Source organism: Enhydra lutris, unplaced genomic scaffold (assembly GCF_002288905.1).
Source record: "Enhydra lutris kenyoni isolate GAN:26980312 unplaced genomic scaffold, ASM228890v2 scaffoldscaffold21, whole genome shotgun sequence".
In the NCBI taxonomy this organism is placed as follows: domain Eukaryota; kingdom Metazoa; phylum Chordata; class Mammalia; order Carnivora; family Mustelidae; genus Enhydra; species Enhydra lutris.
The window spans coordinates 33487810-33506701 of NW_019154105.1; the positions used below are offsets into that span (position 1 = coordinate 33487810).

At 39.3% G+C, this 18892-nt stretch overlaps 1 protein-coding gene across 3 annotated transcripts in view; it reads left to right on the plus strand.

Annotated features, from left to right (window-relative positions):
- The window catches only part of LOC111149090 (ATPase phospholipid transporting 8A1), a 233220-nt gene extending 214356 nt beyond the window's left edge, over nucleotides 1-18864 (plus strand). For all 3 annotated transcript variants that reach the window (XM_022506004.1, XM_022506005.1, XM_022506006.1), the window contains 4 exons: nucleotides 7856-7944; nucleotides 8673-8765; nucleotides 17053-17144; nucleotides 18336-18864. In XM_022506004.1, coding sequence (XP_022361712.1) covers nucleotides 7856-7944; nucleotides 8673-8765; nucleotides 17053-17144; nucleotides 18336-18433 — 372 coding nt within the window. In that variant the 3' untranslated portion in view covers nucleotides 18434-18864. The remainder of the gene's footprint in view (nucleotides 1-7855; nucleotides 7945-8672; nucleotides 8766-17052; nucleotides 17145-18335) is intronic.
- Nucleotides 18865-18892: the final 28 nt, after the last annotated feature.

Below are 18892 nucleotides of genomic sequence, written 5' to 3' on the forward strand. Positions count from 1 at the left end.
AACAAGAGAGACTTTAGCCAGTTACATATAGGGGTAGTGAGAAGAAAGCTAGAAAATGAGACAAATGAGAGAAATTTAAAAAAAAAAAAGTTGAATAAATAAACATATACCATGTTCCTGAAGGGGACAATCACTATTGAATCGTCCGTTCTTCCCAATTAGAGAACCATTTGGGGAAAAAGAAAAAGAAAATACATCTTCTCTTCATGAATGTAACTGAGCCTAGGAAGATAGTCCTAAATGTGGAAAGAGAGGTGAGGGTCTGGTTGAAAATAGTGGCTTTATTATAACTATCTTGAGTGTTTCTCATATCAGTGAAAATTGATGATATTTCTGCTTTATAAAGTGAAATTCATAATTCTGATTTATGGGAGTAGCTTAGAGTCATTAAGTACACTTTGGAAAATAGAGGGAAAAGGAGAGAAGTAGCACTACCCCACTATCCAGAGGTAATCACTGTTAACATACTAGTCCAGTCTTTTTTTTAACCCTCCATTTGTACCCTTAACTTGGATTAAATTATTTATTCTTTCAATAATTATGTGTCAAAGAACTATTCTAGTTGCTGGGGATATAGCAGTGAACAAAAGAGAAAACTGCTGGCCACAGGTGCTTATATTTTCCAGGGAAGAAGGAAGGGAAGGAGGGGGACAAAAGTCTAAATCTGTTCTGTGGCCCACCAGATGGTAGTAAGGGCCATGGTAGTAAGAGCTGTTGCATAGGGAAGAGCATAGAAAGAACTAATGTGGGAGCGGGGTGCTACTTTAAGTGGCATGGTCATGGAAGGCATCCCTGGAAAGGTGATCTTGAGGGGCGCCTGTGGCTCAGTGGGTTGCTCAGGTGGGTTAGTGGGTTAAAGCCTCTGCCTTCGGCTCAGGTCATGATCCCAGGGTCCTGGGATCGAGCCCCTCATCGGGCTCTCTGCTCAGTGGGGAGCCTGCTTCCTCCTCTCTCTCTGCCTGCCTCTCTGCCTACTTGTGGTCTCTGTCTGTCAAATAAATAAATAAAATCTTTAATAAAAAAAAAAAAAAGAAAGAAAGAAAGAAAGGTGACCTTGAGCAGAGATGAGAAGACATGGTGGGAAGTTAGACCAGGGTGGAAAGGCTGTGAAGTGGGTAGAGTCTGGGTTTGCGGGGCAAGAGGATTTTTGTTCTTGGAACACTTGTAATTTTTTAAACATGTTTTATTTGATAAACACATATGTACATAATTTACCATTGATCATTTTAAACACTTTTAAGTCGACATTTCGGTGACATTATAAATACATTCAGTGTGCTGCAACCTTCACCACCACTCATGTCCAGAACTTTTCCATCATCCCAAACCGAAACTCCATATGCATTCATTACTCCCCGTTCCTTCCTCCCCCAAACCCCCCCCCCCCCCCCGCAACCACTGTTCTACTTTTGGTCTCTGAATTTGCCTATCCTAGGCACCACAGATACATGGAATCATAGACTGTGTGTCCTTTTGTGTCTGGCTTACTTCGTTTAGCTTGTTTCATTTAGCAGGATTCATCTGTTGTAGCATGCGTCCAGATTTTTTTTTAGGCTGATATCCCATTGCATGTAGTCTATAGATTTATCTATTAAATGTTTCCACTTGTTTATTGATATTTCCACCTTTTAGCTGTTGTGAATGATGCTACTCTGAACATTGACGTGGATTGTGTTATTAAGTAGAGCAGATTGGATTTGTGAAAGATTGGATGTTTGGGAGAAAAGGGGGGAAGCAAGGATGACTGCTAAGCTTTTTGCCCAGAGCAGCTGGAAGGATAAAGTTTGTATTTGTTGAGATCGGGAAGACTGGGATGATATATTCTTCTTTTTATTTGACATTGCAAAGTATTCATGTAGCTAATAAAAGCCTTCATTAATGTTGGTGGGAGACCTTCCTTCTCTTCCTGCTCATTCTGTATCCTTTCCCAACTTCCCCCACCAAAATATGTCATTTCCAGTTATCATACTTTCCCTTATTCACTGAAATATTTCTGTTGGTTCAGATGGGGGAGGAGATAGTTTAACATACCTCATTTTTAATGCATCATGCTCAGCTTTGTTTGCTTTAAGATTTTAAGTAATCTCTATACCCAACATGGAGCTCAAAACCCCCAACCCCAAGGTTAAGAGTCATACGTTCTACTGACTGAGCCAGCCAAGTACCTCTGTAGCTCTGCTTTTTTAACAGAAAAGAGAACCTATGTTGAAAAAGGATGGTTAAGGAGCTGGATCAACCTTTTCTCCCACCTCCCCAGATCACATAAACACCTAGTTATAACTGCTCCCAGGATAACTCCATGCCAGAACACAAGAAAACCAAGCCAAGGGTCACCACCACATCTCAGGAGCAGAGTCCCAAGGCTCTGGTGTTTCTGACTTTCAATCTCTCCCAACACTGGGTTGTAAGAATTATTTAGTAAACAGCCCTTTTCTGAGCACCTGCTTGGTCGTTAAGCACTTTGGTTGTGAGAACTCAATATACATTTCTTCATCTTCTAGAGAGTATGGTCTAACAGGAAGACAGACGAGAAACTAGAAAATGGGGGCTAGGTGCCATCAAAATGGAAGCCCAGAGTAAGGTCAGGTCACCCAAGTCTAAGGAAGAAGGTTCCATCCAATGGGAGAATTAAACAGGGGGTCAGAGATGGAAGGGCCCAAGGACAAGAGTGTGCATGGGCACTTTCCAAGAACGGAAACACACATGTGTAGCTAGAGATGGGGCTGGCTTAAGAGATGGCTCCTGGGAAGCCAACAGAAGTCAGGTAGGTAAGGTCTTGAAATCCTATTAAGGATTTTGTACTGTACCCTCAGGATAGTAGGAAGCCATGGAATAGGTTATGAATCCCAGAACTGCTAACAGATTATGATTGATCCCCTTAGAGATAATAGAAACCACCAACCTTCCCAGGAAGTGTGTTTACATGCTAACAGAAGCCTCCTGACAGACCGCTGGGATATTTTACCTTTCCCTTTATTTAGGGCTCTTTAAGACAATCCTAATAATTTTCTAATAATTTTTTTCTAATAATTACAGTCTGTGAACAGCATCTTGAACAGCTTGGATAATAAACCCTAATATGGATGTACATCTCTGTAACCAGCCGCATGGTGTCCTGTTCATTTTCACTGATGTTTTCCTATTTAAAAGAACCCACGTTTAATATTTGCATTCCCCAGAATTAGTTCCAGGGGATGTGTTAGTAAGCAGAATGTGGCAAAAGCATTTCATGTGGATAAATACACTTGGAAACCTTGATTTAAAAAACTGTTCAAGGGCACCTGGGTGGCTCAGTTGATTAAGCAACTGCCTTCGGCTCAGGTCATGGTCCCAGAGTCCCGGGATCAAGTCCCACGTCAGGCTCCCGGCTCTGTGGGGAGTCAGCTTCTTGCTCTGACCTGCTCCCCTCTCGAGCTCTCTCTCACTCTCTCTCTCAAATAAATAAATACATTTATTAATTAAGTAAAATAAAAAACAGTTCAGGGGTGCCTGGCTGGCTCAGTTGGAAGAGCTTATGATTCTTGATCTCAGGGTCGTCAGTTCGATGGTTGGGTGTAGAGATTACTTAAATAAAACAATTAGTAAATAACTAAATAACTGTTCAGTAGGGTTCTTTACAGCAATTTCTCAAAGCCTCAAATATGCTAGTTTGCTATGTGACTCTTAAGGGGGTGCTGCTGTGGTTTCTTTATACATTTACTAAGCCTTGAGCCATAACATGCTTTTTGGGGGTTGTGCTCTCAGGACTAGTAACCACAGAACTGTTTCATGGGATACTAACCTATATGCAAAAGCTGTCCCAAATTTCAACACATAGTTCCAGAAATTAAATTATCAAATTAACAGGAATGAATGTTTATATCTTTGAAGCACATTGCCAAATACTTTCCCCAAAGGCGAGTATATTGCCAGTAGGAATATAAATTATTACAAAGAGCTGTTTCTCCCACACCAGCTGTGATAGTGAATTGTTTCAATCTGATCTAATCTGTAGTGTTTCTATGACTACACAGAGGCGCAACATGTTATTGATTATTTGCTGCTGCTTTTGTGAATACCTTCTCTGGTCTTCTGCCTATTTATTGGGACCTTAGCTGTTCTTATGAAGATAAATGGTCTATTTTTATAATCCAGTATGAATGCAGAATTTCATATATTTGTGGCAGTCATTCATTCTCCAGTTTCTTGTTTATCATTTACTTTCTAGTTATGTTCTTTCAGAACATGGAGAACTTAGACATTTTTATGAATCCGTTCTTTAAAACATTTCTTCTTATAACTTTTGGTTTTGTTTTACTGTTCTTAAACTTAAAAAGCCCTTTTATAAAGCCTTATCTAGACACTTAATAATCACTCCTTGGTTTTTTTGTTATTATTGACATGAACTCTTCACCTCCCTGGAATTTATATTAATTTATCTTGCTGTCCTCCCGCCCCTCTGCAAAACAACTAAGCAAGATTTACAGCACTGTTTTCTGAATAATTTTCCCTTCCTAAATTATTATGCCCTGACAGTCTAATAATTTTTATGAAAAAGATAATTTGTCTCCAGTTCCTAAATTAACAAATAGAGATGAATGGCAACTTACTAGTGGTCCCTTACCTTGGTCAGTTTCAGTCTTGAGATGAACATACATTGTGACATTTACAAGCTGACTTATACTGAATTTTGATACTGTGTCAAAAATGTCCTTCCTTGAAGCTCATAGAAGAGATCACTAGAAAGAAATATCTAGGTATTTTAAGAAATTTGAAAACTAAGTGAAGAAGGAAAAGGTTGTTAATCAGTGTCTATAGTAAAAGGAGCTCCTCTCCAAACAGCATGAGGTTTAATTCTTAGTCTACTTTCCAGCTGAGGAAGCAGAGTTACGTCCTGTCCCCGGAGGAGTGTGAGAGCTGGGAAGGGAGGGCAGTGCCAGGACTACTCAGGGCTGTTTATGATCAGTCCTGCTCCCATCAGGGCCCAAGGACATAGTCTGAGGACTGAGAGTCATAGTGCACCAGTCTGACATTTAATGTTGAAAAGGCAGGGTAGAGGAAAGAACCTGGACCCTAAACTGGGGTAGACAGGTAGCACATGTAAAGTCCCTCTCCTACAAGACTGAACTTGGGCGCCCTGATGGGGAAGAAGTGTTTCTCCCTGGTGTGGGAAGTAGGTGCTAGGGGACCGCCTCCTGTGGGCCAGTCAAGCCCCGTGGCCTGCCTCAGATGCAGAGACACGCTGGTGTTTTCTCAAATGTGCTTTCTCTGCGAGTTCACACGGAAGTTTCCCAACCATGCCTCCTCTTTCCTCCGCAACCTGCGTTTTCCCGGCCGCGTGAGTTCACTTTGGAAGCCCGCGTGATCGGACGGCCGGAGACAAGCGCTTCTTGTTCCCCGCGCAGGCCTGTGCCCTCCACCTTCCGGCTCTGCGGCGACTCAAGTCCCCTGGGAGCCACTTTTGTGGCAGATTCCATTTGGTTTCACAGGGCCTCGAGGAGGGGGCCGTGGGGGCCCCTTGGCAGGGCCCACCAGTCTCCCACGTTCGGAGCAATTTACAAACCGCTCTCGGAGGGAGTCCGAGCCCGGCCCCGAACAGGCTACTCCTGTTACCAGCATTGTCTGCAGGGATCAGGCGCTTTTCCCCCAGCTGACCTGCCTGTGAGTGGCGAGATGTGAAAAGTTAGAGACAAAAATGGTCTCTCCAGACGGAGGGGGAGCTTTCTTGTACAGAAAGGAAGGAAATACCTCTGTGGGATTTTATTTTTTTTCTCCCCCCTCTTCTTCCAAAAAATACAAAGAGACTCTGTCTTTAATGCGAATGTCGGCTTTAAATCTTTTAGGTTTGGATTAACTCTGCAAAAGAAAAAAAAATCTGACAGGCTTTCAGATATGATGCAGAAAAACTTTTTTCCCCTCAATTCATGTTGTTCATTTGTAAAGCCAAAGGCTGGTGGACTGAATAGTGGGCGCCCGTTGTTCCCCATTCATAGTTAACATCACAATGGTCAGAATTAGCAGCCCAGAGTCTCCACACCACGTTTGCCTTTCCACCAGCGACATCTAATACAAGGTGGCAAAGGCAAGCATAAATCTTTCTTCTTTTGCCCCTAAATTAAAATAGATTAAAATTACGCCAAGCAAAGGAGGCATTTTCAGTTGTGGGACTTAAAATCTTATCTGCCTTTTCCCCCGAGAAGGAAAAAGAAATGTGGTCTGGTTTTTTGTGGGGTTTTTTTGGTGTGGGTTTTTGTTTGTTTGTTTGTTTTTTGTTTTGATGGGGTGTGTGTGTGTGTGTGTGTGTGTGTGTGTGTGTGTGTGTTTGCAGTTGTTACCTACTAAAAAGCTTCCTTCAATCTAAACAAAACCCAATGATTTGATAGACATTTCCTATTACATTGTAATTGTTGGTTTTCACTATTGAAGATGTCAGCAAACATGTTGAAGATCATGTTTTGCTTATAAAATAAAGTGACTTTTATGTGAATATTTTTCGTCTTGTTGGTGTCTAGAATATAGGTGCTATTTCACTGAATCCACGTGGCCACATTTATTTTCTGAAATTCTTTTGTAGTAGTATGTTTTTACTTTAAACATGCTTCAGAGTTGTTTAATCCTATATAAGGGGGGAAAGTCCATAGCATCCTTGAGCTGACCGTCTATGTCAATGAGCCCATGTTAATGAAAAAAACAAAAAAAAATTAAGCGAGTTCCTGGTCCTCAGTTGAAAGTCAAGATGAATAGGTGATCTCAAAATTAATAATCTTTGTATTAGATAAGGATTGATTGATTAGGACTGTAACATGTAACTGTGTATTAGCCTGTAAGAATTAAACTCTAGGTCATCTTTAATTCCTGAACCACACCTGGTTTAAAAAAAAAAATCCTTATGAATTTAAGCAGAGTGTAAATGGTGTTTGCATTAGTTGGCTGCTTTCTAATGGAGTTATATCAATACATTTATGCACTTAAACAGGCACTGCAAATTTATTCTGGTAAACAAATAGCCTCAAAGTGAAACAAGATATTTCTTTTGGTTTTATTGTATGACATATTCCTTTTAAACTCTGTGGATCTAATTACATACAGAGGGATTTTTGTTCTAATTGCAAAGAGCTAATAGATTTATTAATTTTTAACCATAGAATCATTTTCTTTGCAACCTAAAAGATTCTGATATAGTGATTTAGTATTTAATACAAATGAGTGATTAGAATTATTTTTAATACACTGTTATTTGGGTTTTGCACACTGCATACTTGGTTTGACTTTTGCAGTAATAGGACATACTGATACAAGTTATGTAAATTCTTGAACAAAAATTAAGATCATTCTGCCTAATATCATAGATATCTTAATTTGATTATACTGTATCATGTTTTATGTGGATGATTTTTTAAATATGTTATATTTAACAAAAGTTAAGTTAATTATTTTGCCAGGAATAGTAAATTTAGTCTCCAGCTAGGATTTATTTTACACATTACAAGAGAATGGAAGCCAGAGTATATTTGAAACTTGCTCCAAAAACTTGATTTTGATATTCTAAATTGTAAGAGAAGGTCAACGTTTATTACTCCGTGAATTGACCACAGTAATAAAAATCTCACATGAAAGTATGAAAATATTTGGCACATGATAAAACCTTGCTGTATTAGCTGCTTAAGGGGGGGGGGTGGGAAATAAATGTAGTAAAGACACGTTTTAACACATTTGGCTTTTAATTCCAAATTGTGCACAAGGTTGGATTTGAAGTCATGGTATATCCTCTTGCAGAGTGTGTTTTAATTATTTTACTTAAAATCATATAAAAACTGAACATGAATGATGTATGTCTTGGTTATTAAAGCAATGTTGTTTCTGATCATTTACTCAGGCTGCCATGTTGTTTAGTTCTGGCGTCTTCTGGATGGGCCTGTTGTTTATCCCAGTGGTATCTTTGCTTCTTGATGTGGTGTACAAGGTGTAAGTATAGTACTCAGTTGTATACATCAAAATACAGATGCATGTTACTCCTCAGACTTCTCCAGTTGTAACATCAGGTCGAGAATGTACAGTTTACCAAGTAGGAATTACGAATGTTAATTAATTCTGCATATGTAAATAAAGGAGAAATGAGTGATTGAGGAATTAGGAAATTAGTCTAAAAACAATGAGAAGGAAAGCAAGTAGTTTCAATTAATATTAGAGAGTACATTCTTAGAAATCAGCTTCGAAATTCCATTCAAGAAAGAAGAAAATTTTGTTATCTCAAAACATGCATTTGTTTTATGGATGAACAAGAGTTGGCGGGGGCGGGGGGTGGGGGGAGTGGTTTGCCTGCCTGTTTCAAAGCCTATATGCACTATAGCATGAAAGAAATTAAAACTTTACTAATTTTTCTCAAGGATTGTCAGTTTTGAAATGTTACCTCTTCCCACAAAAAAGACGATAGCATTAAAGTTAATTACATGATGCTTATTTAACAACTATGAGAGTTTTAATATTATAAAACTAAAGCATGCCTTTTAAGACTTGTTTCTATAATTACATAATGCTCAAAATTACTATAATTTTGTGAATTCTATTGAAAAATGATTGCCCATTCTCTGGTTACTATTGTACCTAGCAGCACGATAACAACCCAATTTTGTAAAGTGTTACATCTTCACACAAAGATTTACGTGTGAATCCCCCCCCGCCCCTCCCCCCAGGATCAGGAGGACTGCTTTTAAAACGTTAGTAGACGAAGTTCAGGAGCTGGAAGCGAAGTCCCAAGACCCAGGGGCAGTTGTGCTGGGAAAAAGGTAAAATACTTTTTTGCTCTTTCCCAAGTGAACTCTGTGTTTTACTAGGGTTAGAAATAAGGGCTAAAACTTAACGTTTATCACTTAACATGGATCTGGCAGGGTCAATGACCTATTCTAGAATCAGAGAGTTGTGGATTCAAATCCAATCTCTCATTCGCGAAGCCACTAAGCTATGTCGTGACCTTAGCCCAGTCGCTCAGTGCTCTTGAGGCTCAGTGTTCTTATCTATAAAATGGGGATAATAATACCTCCCATGGCTAGTTTCTAGAATTAAATAAGATATAATCGATAAAGCTGGTATCTTGGTGTCTTGTTCTTAATGAATAAATGGTCGTCACAAATATTATTGTATTATTAAAATGAAAGAGGAAAAAAGTCTTTCAGCTTGAAACAGTATCCGTAATAAAATAACAGTGAAAATCAGAGCTTGATCTAGAGCCCCGTGCACGATAGTAACACTTAGCACGTATTCAGAACTGACCTGGGCGTGTGTCACCTATGAGGTGAATTATGTCTTCCAAGTCCCTGGCTCACTACCACCCCCCCACAATAGGGTCAGAAACCTAATCAAATTGACCGCATTCACAAAGCATTGTGGGAAAGAAATTAAAAGTGTTTGAACACAGTCTATGATAGAACACAATTGGGAAGATAATACCAGTTTCAGTCACACTACCGTGAGCTCAGGTTTTGTCTACACCGGGGGAAATGCTTTGCTCCCATGTCTGACGCTGTCATCACGATTTGCTGTTGTTACTCGGTCTGACACAGTTCAGTGAGTCTCAGACCAGGAACTCAAGCTGAGACCTTGGCTTCCAGCCTTCCTCAGTTGCCTGAGGCCGGGGGGCACTGGTCACTCACACACCAGTCCGCGCCCCTCCCATAAAGGGCAGAGACCATTGTGTGTCGAGCGCTCACTACATGTAGGTGATGCACGTATCCCGCCATCTACGCTGTTGCGTGGGACTCCCCGAAACAGTCCTGTGCGAGTTAGTCACCCCGTTCATTCCAGATGAGGAAACTGGGACTTAGAGTAAGTTCTCAGTCAGAAGTCACAAAGCACCTTCCGGAGCCCCTTGGAGACAGCTGCAAAAACAGCCTCCACCAGCCTGACAGTGTTCTTGACCACTCTCTGTCAGTGCCCCTGTGTGTAGGATGGAAATGATAACAACTACTTTCAAAGTTATGAGAATTCTTCTCCCTCTACCTTCCCCTCATCTCTGTCCCTTCACCTAAACGTCTACGCGTCCATTGTCTGGCCCAAGTGTCCCTCAGTCAATTTTTCTCTCTTTCACTCTAGCTGTAAAAAGGATGTGCTAGGATCCTAGCTTACAAACTTGTGAATAAAACTATTTACTGACAACTATTAGGGAAAGAACTATTACTATTACTATTAATACCCTTAGGAGTCAATTCCTTATATTTGTAAGTATGTTCATAAACCTTAGTTAGGCCCCACACGTGATGTTTAGTTCTCCTGGTTTTTCGTATATTATAGGTGACTTCAGTGATTCCTAAACTCACACTGAGGTTCTGCTGTAGTGACCTCTTGGTCCTAAAGATTCAATGATTCTGCGATGAAGGTATTCCCCATCAATAAAAAAAATAATAATAAGTCAGAGGGACACCTGGGTAGCTCAGTTGATTAAGCATCTGACTCTTGATTTTGGCTCAGGTCATGATCTCAAGGTCATGGAATCAAACCCAGCATCAGGGCTCTCTGCTTAGGGGGGAGTCTGCTTTTCCTTCTCCCTCTGCCCCTCCTCCTACTCTCACTCCTAGCTCTAAAATAAATAAATCTTAAAAAAATAAATGAATAAACACTCTGGAAAACAGTATGGAGGGTCCTCAAAAAGTTGAAAATAGAGCTACCCTATGACCAGCAATCGCACTACTGGGTATTTACCCTAAAGATACAAATGTAGTGATCTGAAAGGGCACATGCACCCCAATGTTCATAGCAGCAATGTCCACAATAGCCAAACTATGGAAAGAACCTAGATGTCCATCAACAGATGAATGGATAAAGAAGGTGTGGTGAACACACACACACACACACACACACACACACACACACACACACACTGGAATATTATGCAGCCATCAAAAATGAAATCTTGCCATTTGCAATGACATGGATGGAACTAGAGGGTATTATGCTAAACGAAATAAGTCAATCAGAGAAAGATATCATATGATCTCACTTATATGAGGAATTTGAGAAACGAGACAGAGAATCATAGGGGAAGGGAGAGAAAAATGAAACAAGATGAAACCAGAGAGGGGGACAAATCATAAGAGACTCTTAATCTCAGGAAACAAGCTGAAGGTCGCTGGGTGATGGACATTGGGGAGGGTATGTGATATGGGAGTGCTGTGAATTGTGTAAGACTGATGAATCATAGACCTGTACCCTTGAAACAAATAATACAGTATATGTTAATTAAAAAAAAATAGATACAGTAATATTTTTAAAAGTAACAGTAAATGAATGATTGAATGAGGGGGCCCCTGGCTATCTCAGTAGGTAGAACATGCAGCTCTTGATCTCCAAGTTGTGAGTTCGAATTCCATGTTGGGTATAGAGATTACTTAAAAAGATAGAGAGAGAGAGAGAGCCTGAAGGAATATAGTGAATTCCACCATAAATGACCAGCTTTTCCATAGCAAGTGCATCAGACAAATTTCCTGCTGTTGCCTTATTTGCCTAAAATAGCTGTTCAGCTTTTCTCAAGAACTCAGAAATGCGTTAGCTCTTAGCTTAAGGCCACAGATGAAAACCTGTGGTATAACACATACCCCATGTTGCTGTTGCTGCCCATCCATAACCAGAAGGATGGTGACCACAGTGCCTTCCTGCTGGATGATGGCTGGTGGGGGAGAGAAGAGAAGGGATCTGTAAAGGAAGAAAAACAGCAACTCATTGGAAAAGTCTTCATGCGAAACAGTGACATCCTAAAGCAGTTGGGAATTGTCAGATTGGTTTTACTGCCAGGATTGTTTTCCTTCAAGACTTTAAGTAATCCCTATACCCAGCATGGGGCTCAAACTCACAACCCCGAGATCAAGAATCGCATGCTCTACCAGTTGAGCCAGCCAGGCACCCCACTGCCAGGATTATTTTAGGAGACTTGGAGAATGAGATTGATGTAAAATTTCAAAAAAGGTAGCTAATTTTATCTATATTTTCAAAGAGAAAGAAATTGTGGTTTCTGTGTAGTCAAGTGATATCAGACTTATTTTAGTTCCAAAATACCGTGTTATTTTCTGCCTCCCAGTCTTTGCAAATGCTGTTCCCTTGTCAAGAAGCTGATATCCTCCCCCCATAGTTGGGGCAGTCCAATTCCTAGTTTTCAAACCTCAACTCAGGTGCATCACCTTACCTTTTCTGAGATAATATTAATTCCCATTCTGCTCTCTGAGCTCTTTATGCTTCTATAATTATACTTACTGCACTGTATTATGATGTGTTTATAAACAAACACATCATACTAGATGTGAGCGCCTTGAAGGAAAGGCTTCCTTTTTAGTCTTACCTGCAACCCAACACCTAGCACAGACCCAGGAACACAGTAGCACTTGATAAATATTTGTCGAATGGGTGATTGAAGGGTCCAGAGAATGAACAGAGGAATGAATGAATGAATGAATGAGTAGGTGAAAGGATGACTGAGTAGTGGGTGGTAAAGAGATGACTGACCCATGGGTAGTTAAATAAAAATACGATATATAAGAGCATAGAATTATATAGGTTACACTTCCCAAATGAGTCATGTCCAGAGTAACACTGAGTCTTGTAAATTGATCATCCCCCCATTTTTTTCAATCTCCTCTGAGCACTGTGTCAGAGAAATTTGGGCTTTTAAGCACTGTGTCCAGACTAGCATTTACAACCATTTATTTCTCATGTTTACTGATGTGCAAAACTGCAACATTTTGGTTAAAAGTCTTAGAAATAGTATATCACTGACCATATTATCCAGTGAATTAGATACATTTATTCCAATTTTATACTGAAATTGGGGGGGGATGTATTTCATCATCTAAGTACAGTATATTGCTTTTTGAACCTTGGGTTATGGTAGAAATCAGTTTAAGTCTAAATATTGGGACAATAAATGCAAGCCTTACCTCTGATCTTTGTGTAGCGATGGCTTACTATTTTTGGCTAAGAAAACAACTTATAGGGGCGCCTGGGTGGCTCAGTGGGTTAAGCTGCTGCCTTCGGCTCAGGTCATGATCTCAGGGTCCTGGGATCGAGCCCCGCATCGGGCTCTCTGCTCAGCAGGGAGCCTGCTTCCTCCTATCTCTCTACCTGCCTCTCTGCCTGCTTGTGATCTCTCTCTGTCAAATAAATAAATAAAATATTAAAAAAAAATTATTAAAAAAAAAAAAGGAAAACAACTTATATAACACCCAGTGCTCATCACATCACAGCACTGGGTGTATAGGCAACTGATGAATTGTTGAAAACTACACCTGAAATTAATGATGTACTATATGTTGGCTAATTGAATTTAAATTAAAAAAAAAAAAAGAAAACACCTCATATGGTATGAAACCCTGTTTTTGTGGATAGGCTCCAACACTAGGGAGCATAGCATCTACAATTTCAAAATGAAAAAAACAAAAACAAAAACAAAAAAAAACTTTTGAAATTCAATTTTTTTTCCCATAGGTTTATAGCAAACATTTGCTGGGGAAAAAACCTAAACCATTTGTTCTATAAATATAAAGGCATTCATAGTGTTTATATTTTCTATAATGTAAACATACACTTTATAGCAGAAATACAAATTTTTTGGAATATAGTCCTCTTGGATCTCATTAGGGGGGGCATTACATCTATAAATTGTAACATCTTACCTTTTCTAAAACAAAACAATAACAAAAACAAAAGTGAATTCAAAAACCTAATGCTTTAAAATAAGGAATTGTAGACACTGGGCTCATGGGAGACAAGACAGTTACCTATGGATGTCTTTCATGAGTGTGGGAAACACAGCATTTTACAGATAGGCAAATAGGAGGAGAGTCATAATTTTTTATATATCACTGTAGACCTATGCCAGCAAAACTTCAGCAGCCATTACTAAATAGAACTTTACCCTTACTTTCTGGAGATCCATTTTAATGACTCCACCAGAATAGCTTGCCAACCCAACACCAAAACAATTGCAAATTTACCACTTTTCAAAAATAACTGAAAATACCTTCAGACAATATGTTCTAGGACAGTAAATGGGTTTTTACCTATACTTAGTATTTCTAAATAGAATTATTATTTTAAAACATTAAAATTAATGATTTAAAATTATTAATTTAATTATTAAATAATTAATAAAATTATTATTTTAAAACATTACAGTACCTTACTGCTACCAAATATCTAAGTTGAAACATTTTAGTGGGCTTGGAAATAAGGTAACAGTATTTAAGTGGTACTTTCATTACTGCATTGAACAAATTTAGACCTTGCACAGCTTGGTATGTAAATGAAAGACAGCACAAAATTAACACTACTGACTAGGAGTCGTGATTATGGTTGGGTTTTAATGAGAAGGTTCTTTAAAGTCTTTTCCTTCTTGTCCCAGTGTTAAGCTATTCAAGAAAAACTGAACTTCTAACGTGTCTATTAAGGTTAACATGTTCCCAATATACTATGTAATGTGACTTGAGAGTAACAGCAGTACCTTTAAATATCAAGGACCTAGAACTACATAATTCTGAAATGATGAGCAGTTCCCAAAAGGTAGGATAAGGCTAGAGAAATACAATCATCATCACTTATTATTTATTAAGCACCCTCCTGTGAATGGCATTTCTATTTCATAGGAGGGACTCTGCCCTATGTACACTAAAGCAAGAGGTTCAGCATAGCTCAAGGGAAAAAAAACAACAGAAACCTAGTAGTTTTCCTACCAGGGAAGTGGAGTGGGGGCATTGTAAATTAAAACTCATACACAGCAAAAGACATCATGTGTGGAGCTGATGTTGACTCTAAACCAAGGTATCAGAAAGGATCCTCACAAAGTTACCTCCTGTTTTGAGATGATCTCTGTTCTCGTTGATTTTTTTTATATGATCAATTCCTTGCAAGCTAGGAGAGGGGTAAAGGCAGAAAGGACTAGCGTTCATTGAGTGCTTCCCTCCTAAGTGTCAGTCTCTATGGTAGAAATCATACAATTTCCCAAATCCCACCGTTGGTGGGGGGCGGGGTGGGGAGGTGATTAGGGGTTTTCCTTCTCCTGTGGATGTGAGAGGACCAAGAAAGGTTTGCCCGAGGCGACCCAGCTAATAAGTAACAGACTCAGAATTACTCCAAGTTAAGACTCCAAAGCCCTTTCTCTGTCCCCAGTACTGTACTCCTTTCCCAAGAAAGAAGCTTTCTTATTGCTTTTTTTTTTTTTTTGAACACTAGACATGACCTAGATATAACAGCTGAATAAAAGGATAGCCTCATATGAACCATTACAAAACAGACCTGCATTATCTTATACATGTAAGTTTCATAATATGAAAGATAAAATTCTCACGTCCCCCTTCTTAACATTCAATGTTATAATATTAAAGTATTATGCATGTAGCAAGGCCTGCCTGAAACCTGGAAAATGTATCTGGGGAAGAAGAAGCTACATAATGATACATTGCCGTCTTCTAGATGTCTGTGGTCGTTTCCATCGTACACACCAGAGACTTCCCAGCACCCCATCCCAACGCTCTGCTAACAAAATCAGACCTCCTGCTGCTAAAGCTGCCAATTTCCTCAAAGCAGTTACAGATTTTAGAGTTCCTTGGGGTCCCCAGGTCTGCAATGTTAGATCATTTTAGGAACAGAGCAAGAAAAGCGTCTCTAAAAATGGTCCCTTCTCACTCCCCGTATCTGTTTATTTCACTGGCAAAAACAAGGTTTACGACTATTTGCAAAACCACTGGAGTTTTAGATTAATTAGCTTTGTTGCCTTAACGTAGCTAATTCTCAGTGACAATGAACTATGTCTACTAAACACCCGTTAACGTCCCTAGACTTTAAAAAATATGTGTCGAAGATAAGTAGAAATGTCAACATTTCTAAATATTTTACTTCAGCAAAAGCCTGAATGTTTGTGTAATTCCGAGTTCCTTCTGCAGAGGATCCTTTTATTATTTGTATATGATAAAAATGGTTCCATTTCAGGATTTCAAAAAATTTGGCAAAATACAGAACTGACATAACTTAGAACAATTTAACTAAAACTTTTGTAGTGGGAAAAACACAAGAAGGAAATTTTTCAACTGAGTCCATTCCAGTGATTAAAACAAAATTGCATAAACACTTGCTGTAACACATGTGGGTTACTTAGTAGCTCTTTATGCTTATTATGTTCTTTGATATCAAAGCAAAGTTCTAGAAATCAGCCACTAGAGAAATGGCATGATTGGGAGGACCGGTGATGTTTAAAGTGCATTTCACAATAACTGCTCAAATTCATTTATTTGACAAATAATTGGCTCCCTACTGTGGGAGACATCATTCTACGTGCAGTGGAAAAAAACAGATGCATTATTTCTTGCAGTGTGCTTTTAGAAGTTACATAATTAATTACATGGATTTGTTTCTGTGGAGATTATTCTAAATGTCTATTGAAAAATAAATATTTTTCCATATCACTTTACCTAGTATTTTCTGGGAATAGGGTTTTGGTTTCTTTTTTTTTTTTTTTTAATGACTTTAAGGAACACATTTCATACCATATTGGAGTGGTAATGGAACTTTTCTAGTGAAAAAGTCTGTGAAATCTCTTTTTTGTGTAATTTTGAGGATTTCTTTACATAACTAAAAAGTTATTATTTTACACCAAAATATGTGCAAAGTAGGAAGAAGATCTATGGTAATAATTTCTGTGATTCCAAAAATACCATGCTTAGACTGCACTCAGTAAGTCAACCAGGATTTTAGAAGTTAATAACCCTGACGGCCGACTTTGTGTTTCTTGTTAACCATATTGTACAGGGTCTGTATCCCCATTTGACTTAAAGATACCTGGGGGTTGGTGGGGAAATCTTTGGGCTGGATTATTGGGAATAAAACTCTCCTTAGCTATGGAAAAAACTGGCCTTGAGAGCATCTAACTACTTTAAATCTCATTTGTCCTCTGAGAAAGTGGGGTAAAAAGAAACCCTAGACTCCAGACTTCTCAAGCAACCTTTTGTTTAAGTTGAACTCACTCTGGTGGTCCGGTGGGCACGGTGGGGTCTCTGCCGAGTTGATAATTCATTTCACACATTTGCACCTGCTCGGCAGCCTCACGGAGAGAGCACAACTACTCAAGAACGTCTTTAAGAAGAACCATGTGAACTTGTACCGGTCAGAATCATTACAGCAAAACCTGCTCCGTAAGTATCTGAGTTCTGATTCGTAAATAAATTCTCTGCCATTCTGCCCTAGCATTTACGAGAGCTGCATTTTGACTGCAGGAATATTTAACCATTTAAACTTAATACCTTTTGCCCGTTTTGCTTCTTTGAGACCCATTACAGAAATAACTGGTGTTCAGAGAAACCTTTGACCACAGCCATCTCACTTATAGCAGACAAGACAAAGCATTTTCAAATCTTGCTGCTTTCACTCGAAGAAATAATATTTCCACATGCCCCTTGCTTCCTTAAATCTTAAAAAGAGCTAGTGAAATAAATCTTAACTCTTAAAAGCTCCCTCTGTATTGTTATCTTTTTGACTTGAATAACTTTGCAAGGGTTTTTTCATTTTCTGACAGCACTGTGAAACATATATTTCCCCCCCCTTCAAAAATATTTATGAATATTTCAAGTTGTAAGAAATTATTAGGTATCAGGCCCTCTTAACATTTCAAGGATCTAAAAAAGAATATAATATATAAAGCCCTGTAGTAAATGTATTTGTGTTAGTAATATATCTTTGGTTTCATGTTGTTTCTACATGTAATTTATTTTCATTTATATATACTCGTGTTTAATGCTTTTGCCTTTTATGCTTCAAGAGGCCTTTTCTAAAGATGTGACCCCTTTGGGGGCCATTGCTTGTCCCCAGCCATGCTGGGGCATGAAGGAATTTATCTGTAGACATGGAGAGCCAAGGACAGTGTCATCCCAAGGACGAAGACTTTTCCAGTACTGGCAGTGGCGGTGTTTATCTCTGCCTCCTTCTCACTTTTATTCTTCTGTCTCATGCCTCTGCTCTGGATGGAAGTATATGTGCCTGCTAGACTAGACACCCACCTCTACCCCCCCAAATGCCAGGAAGCAAAAAGTGGATGGCTTAGATTTGAGATGCAGACGGGAGAGCCGGGGGGTTTTGAGAGCACCTGCTCATTCATCTGGGGCCAGAGTTCAGAGAGTGTCAGCTGACAGCCTGCGGTCAGCCCACTCTTCGTGGTGCAGTTGAATCGGCATCTTTTCCAGACATAAAAAAAGTGTCTTCACGCATGCTTTTGAAGGCAGGAGGGCCATAGAGGGGCCCTAAGTTAGAAAATGAGTCCTTTGCACTCAGAATAACAGAGGTTCCGGTGACCTGACAATGATCATTTCTGTTTTATCTGTAACTTACAGATGGGTATGCTTTCTCACAAGATGAGAATGGAATCGTGTCACAGTCTGAGGTGATTCGAGCATACGACACCACAAAGCAGAGACCCGAGGAGTGGTGATGGGACAGGGGCTGCGAGGCAGGGGCTACTAGGACTCTAAAGGGGAGTTCCCAGGTCTTACCGGATCTGCTGACCAATTCCAGTCTGGTCCCGGAAGGCGAAAGTGGATCTGAGCTCATCTCGTTGATCGACCGTCAGATTCGTGTATATTAGACATAAGCACTGTGCAACTCTACTGTAACACCATCTCTTTCAGATTTTTTAAAGTATTTGCTAAGTCTTTGTAAGCAGAAATTGAAAATGACCTTGTATCTTGCCAGAATGCTTTCTTAAACTGAGACTCGGTCAGTACTCTTATGCCGCTACTCTGGGGCTGTAACTAACGGGATTTATTGGCTATACCACAAGGTGACCAACCACGAGAAAACTCTAAAGTGGTAATAATTTATAGGGACTCTTGATATCCAGACTTAGATTTCAGAATATGCTGGAAAAAAAAAAAAAAAAAAAAAAAAAAAA